This window comes from Microplitis mediator, chromosome 10, assembly GCF_029852145.1.
Source record: "Microplitis mediator isolate UGA2020A chromosome 10, iyMicMedi2.1, whole genome shotgun sequence".
Taxonomy (NCBI): domain Eukaryota; kingdom Metazoa; phylum Arthropoda; class Insecta; order Hymenoptera; family Braconidae; genus Microplitis; species Microplitis mediator.
Genome location: NC_079978.1, coordinates 3,677,788 through 3,683,285, shown reverse-complemented (window position 1 = coordinate 3,683,285; position 5,498 = coordinate 3,677,788). Strand labels below are relative to the sequence as shown.

Here is a 5,498-nt window from a genome sequence, read left to right as displayed (position 1 = left end):
TAAATAGATGTTGTACGAAATAGATAACGGGCGAGTCCTCATAATTCCTTGCGGAGGGCAGTAAGGCAATATGGCCGATTCATCATGGCGTGTCGTCATCGTAGTCGTCTACGTCGACGGACACGACCGTTGGGCGCAGGACGACGACAGAGGGGTGGAAACATGTTGCCTGCTTTCCGCAGATAAGGTCGGACCCTATATCTTTCCCCGTTACTCTTTCAACTAAACTTGTCTTGCTCCCCTCTTTCTTACCCATATCTACTTTACTAAATTTGCTATCCCGATTTCTATGAGTACCAAAGCTCCGATCGATCATTTCCCGAGACCGCTGTCCAATAAATTTACTTGTTTATGATTGACATTCATCCGTTATTTCTTCTTCTTCTTCTTCTTCTTCTTCTTCTTCTTCTTCTTCTTCTTATATTTCTTTGCCCTACTGTGTTTTTTTTAAAATGTAATATAAGTAAAAGGTATGAAAGTAACAAGGAATAATTTTATTTAATTATTTACTTACAGGATCTTATTCTTCATCGACATCAAACTACTGGAGATGCCGCTGAATAATAAAGATCGGCATCAATGACTCCCACCCCCGGTATTTTTATTCCTTCAACGAACTGGTCAGCAGCGGAAAAAATAAATTAAATAGAAGGTAATAAAAATAATATATATAAAAAGGAAAAAAAACGTTTATGTAAAGAACAGCGTATCGGTTAATTATGTATGTGAGCTATATTTGAACGGAATTTCGCACATTATTAGCTCGTACATACACAGCAGATCAATTTGCATACGGGGCAAGGCTCCTCTCTGTCTCTCATTGGGAGAAACAAACAGCGAGGATTTTCAGCGAGACTCCAGTTTTATAAATAATGTTTACTCAATCTATCCCCGTTTTTACCACGTGGTAAATTTACACATACCGCGAGGATAATTTCGACAAAATATTCTGTCATGTTTTTAAGCATCGCTCTTGGGATGTACAAATGGTTTTTTAAATTAATTTATCATCATTCCCGAGAGTAAATATTATATTTTTTAAATATTTCCCGCAAAAACAGTATCCGGCTATTAACATTATTTTTATTATCATATTTATTTAGCTTTATTATTTAATTTTGTTTATTTATTTTATTATTTATTCTATCAGTGATATTTTTTCATTTAAATACCGAATGTTGTCTGCCATCTACTGAGTACCCGGCAATACTTTGGGTGGTTATTAAAAAAACTAATTAATCGTTTTATTTATTGTTCAAATAATGTTTGTTTGCTGTTAATTTACGGATAATTTGTCAATAATTAGCATATTTATTTATGAATTATTTGTTTACTGAATTATTGAAAAATAATTCATTTCATTGCTGCTTTCTGTTCATTTTTTCGGTAATTATTTTTTTTAATTATAAAAAATAATTTTTATTATAAATGTTAGAATTTTTCTTACTCATTAATTAAGGAATAGGAATACTCGTTTTTTAAAATTAAATTATAAGATTTAGTCAGCAACTCAAATTTTTAAATCTCGGGTACCAGATGCCATCTATTGGAATTCAGTAGAAATAGGGTGTTACCTACAGCATAAATTTTCTATGGGTGCATTCGGAAATGCTCTAGCTCTAGCTCTAGCCAAGTGTTGCCATATAGTGAAAGCTACAGCTAGAATGCACTCTAATTAATATAATTATTGAGACAAATAATTTTTAATAAAATTATTAAATTTCAATTTTGAAATTTCGCGCCGCTGACACCGTTCTCGTCAGCTTCAACAATCGTCCTCTCCACAATACTATTGAGCTGTTCTTCACTGGAATTTAAATGTATTTATTATTTTTTTTAAACATAAACAATCACGTCGTTTTCTATCATATTCTGCCGCCATTTTATTTTGACGTTCGATTTTTAGTTTTCTCCAATTTCTAATAATTTATTTTTCTAATATTTAAATTTACCGCGCAAGTAATGAGAATAATTCATAAATTATTAATGAAAATAAAAATTTTCAAGTATATATTTTAGTCTAATTAATATAATTATTGATACATATAAATTTTAATAAAATGATTAAATTTTAATTTTGAAATTTCGCGCCGTTGGCGCTATTGCGCGTCGCTGTACTCGACGTTCAAATTTTCGCTAGAGTGGGGGCGGTCGAATGAATCGCAAAATCGATTGCTGTGTATCAACTGACGGTTCGATAGCGACAGTCAGTATCATCGACAATGGCAGTAGTAGTCCAGATCCTTCTTTACGTTTGAATTAAAACACAGAATTGCAGTGGCGTCGTGTAATTATTCATAAAATTTGTTGCTCATAATTATTGTTTAATTAGAATGTGCAGTGTTTGTAAAATATAAATTGTGCAAAGTGTCTGTAGTGTGGTGAAGTGTTAAGTGTTCAGTGCTAATGTAAAGTGTTGCTGATGGCTGATGCTGATGACTTCCAAGTTCCTGAGCAAAATCATCTGGCATCGTCTGGTGGGGAAATAGCAGTTAAGTGACGTTTTTTAGCTGCAATGCACTTGGAGCAATTTAATTTAAATTTCCAAGTGTATTAGGACACCCTTCTGCATATTATTTTCCCACCAAGGTTTGTTCAAACACTCAAGTGTTTTTTTTTAATTTTTAAAATATTTTTCCACCATATTCTGCCGCCATTTTATTTTGACTTACGATTTTTAATTTTTCTCCAATTTCTAATAATTTATTTTTCGAATATTTAAATTTGTTGCTGGCAACTTTTTTCACACTCAATTTATTGCATTGAACTTGGCAACAAATCGCTGTCAACTGTGCCATTAAGTTGCGATTTCAGCAGAAAATTTACATCAAATTGTTAGCAACTTTTTTTCTCGCTGAAATTGCATTAAATTTGACAATAAATTGCTGTCAACTGTGCGCGCGTAACGAGTTGCTGAAATTTTAGCATCAATTTTACGTTAAATCTCAACAAATTTGCTATCTCAGTGTATATATAATTTTTTGTCCGTTTGAAATTATCCGGTACTGCTGACAACTTCGTTACCTACGGCACTGCTGCCAGTAACTTCCGCGCTCTGATCATTCGCGGCTAATGAAGAAATTTATTCAGTCATATTCGATAAAAAAAAACTAAACAAAAGTCGAGCAGAACGTAAATAACGCATGGTTATGTATTCATTGCAAATATAATGTCATAGTGAACATAAATAATATCATGACAATATTTTCACTGCATTTAAAACGATTTAAAATAATTCAAAGTTATGTTCAATATTCAGTAAGTGCTAAAATTAATAATACTCACTCTACATTATTTACATTTTAGGTTAATATTTTTTCTCATCATTACTAATAAAAAATAATAATTACAGAGTATAGCAAAAAATTTATCAGACCCGGCAAAGTGGAGACGAATGAAAGATTACACAGACTCAGCCATGCCACGAACTCGAGCAGATCCTGTCATAACCAAACTAGACACTCCAGAATTCCGTTCAATATTCACACCAGAGCTGGACACCCTGGTGTCGCTGTTCAAAAAACACAATTATGAAATAAGAATCGCTGGAGGTGCTGTTAGAGACATACTGATGGGAATAACTCCCAAGGACTTGGACTTTGCCAGCACCGCGACTCCAGATCAGATGAAGCAGCTCTTCACCGACGAGGGGATCAGAATGCTGAACACCAAAGGCGAGAAGCATGGCACCATAACAGCCAGAATAAACGACGCGGAAAATTTCGAAATAACAACTCTAAGAATTGACGTGGTGACCGACGGTCGTCATGCGGACATCGAGTTCACGACGGACTGGAAGCTGGACGCCAGTCGAAGAGATCTCACCATAAATTCCATGTACCTCGACTTGGACGGCCGCGTGTTTGACTTTTTCTTCGGCTACGAGGATCTGAAGAACAGGAGGATCGCTTTCGTCGGCGACCCCGCCACCAGGATCCAAGAAGACTTCCTGAGGATTCTCCGGTACTTCAGGTTCTACGGCAGGATAGCAGAGCATCCGGACAGCCACGACGAGGCGACCATCAAAGCCATCACGGACAATGTCGAAGGTCTCTCAAGGATTTCCGGCGAGCGGATCTGGAGCGAGTGGAGCAAAATTCTCGAGGGTAATTTCGGGGTAGAGCTCACTACCAAGATGATGGAGTGTAATATGGCCAAATACATCGGCCTGCCGGAAAATCCTGACATGGAAAACTTCAAACATATCAGCGAGCGTGCTCGATCTAATGGGCATAAGCTCCAGCCCATCACTATGGTATCCGCGATGCTGAAAGACACCGATCAGGCTCTGAAACTCCACGAGAGATTGAAGCTCTCTGCCTACAACCGAGACATGGCTGCTTTCATAACGACACACCGGGATAAAGAACTCACTCCCTATCCATTGTATCCATTCCAGTGTCTACTGCTGAGCTCGCCAAAGGGCATTGTCACGCGGGAATATATTAACGAAGTTATGAAGTATAGAGGCGCGTTCGAGCTGCTGAAATCCTTCGAAGAATGGAACCCACCAAAGTTTCCAGTCAACGGGAATGATTTAAAGCCACATGTGCCCCATCCCAAGCTGATGGCGCACACGATAAACGCTCTCCGAGAATCCTGGCTATTGGACGGCTGCAAGACTTCGAAGGACGAGCTGATAAAACGGGTGCCGGACATCGTCGTCAGCCTGGAAGAGAAGTACAAGGCATTGCTAGAAAAAGTTCCAGTTAAACAAAATAAAACAAATGTAAAAAAACGTAATAAATAAATAAATTTTATTTTATTTAAATGCTTAGTTCCTGTCAATGGTAAATTGAATTTCTTTACTACCGAGAGCCGAACAGTCAGCTCAGGACAATCCAACGACTCGGGTTTCCTTCGACTTTATACTTTTTTAAGGAGTTTTAATAATTAACGTCTCATCTAAAAACAAATTTATAAATTATTCAAAAGCTCTTGGATCTAAATCTTAAATATTTTTCGAGTGCAACGAACTGCGGAGCTAAACAAATAATTGAGGCTCTTGATTTATCAATTAGGTGAATTCGTCATCGATTTAAATGTTAAATGTTACATTTTTATGTAAATTATAAATTCAAACAGATAAAAAATTTAAAAAAAATGAATAAATTTTTCAATACAGAGTGACAAAAAAAATTCACTCGGTTCATGAACCTGAATACTTTCCAATAATCTTTAGTTCCTTTTTATATTCGCCTCGTTGATTCCATAATATCTGAATTGCCTCCGATTCAGAGCCGCGTTTCTTTATTCTCGTGATTCTCTGGCGAGTTCAAACCCAAGCAACCAAGTAGAGCTTTAGCGGTAGAAATACTCAGTAATCCGTACTCGAGACCACCATATAAAGATATTTTATATGTATATGTATATTATATATATAGATACATATTTAAATTTTCAAAAGAGAGAAGGAAACTTACGGACATGGGCGTCGGGGATAAATTAATTCATTTGTCAATTAATTAATCTCGACCTAGATTCCCTTGACGTAACGT

At 36.1% G+C, this 5,498-nt stretch overlaps 1 protein-coding gene across 1 annotated transcript; it reads left to right on the top strand.

The window, feature by feature from the left end:
* Positions 1–3,090: 3,090 nt before the first annotated feature.
* LOC130675606 (CCA tRNA nucleotidyltransferase 1, mitochondrial) lies at positions 3,091–4,771 on the top strand. The gene is made up of 2 exons (XM_057481386.1): positions 3,091–3,258; positions 3,353–4,771. The coding sequence occupies exons 1-2, from the start codon at positions 3,196–3,198 to the stop codon at positions 4,748–4,750; spliced, it is 1,461 nt and encodes a 486-aa protein (XP_057337369.1). The 5' UTR covers positions 3,091–3,195; the 3' UTR covers positions 4,751–4,771.
* Positions 4,772–5,498: the final 727 nt, after the last annotated feature.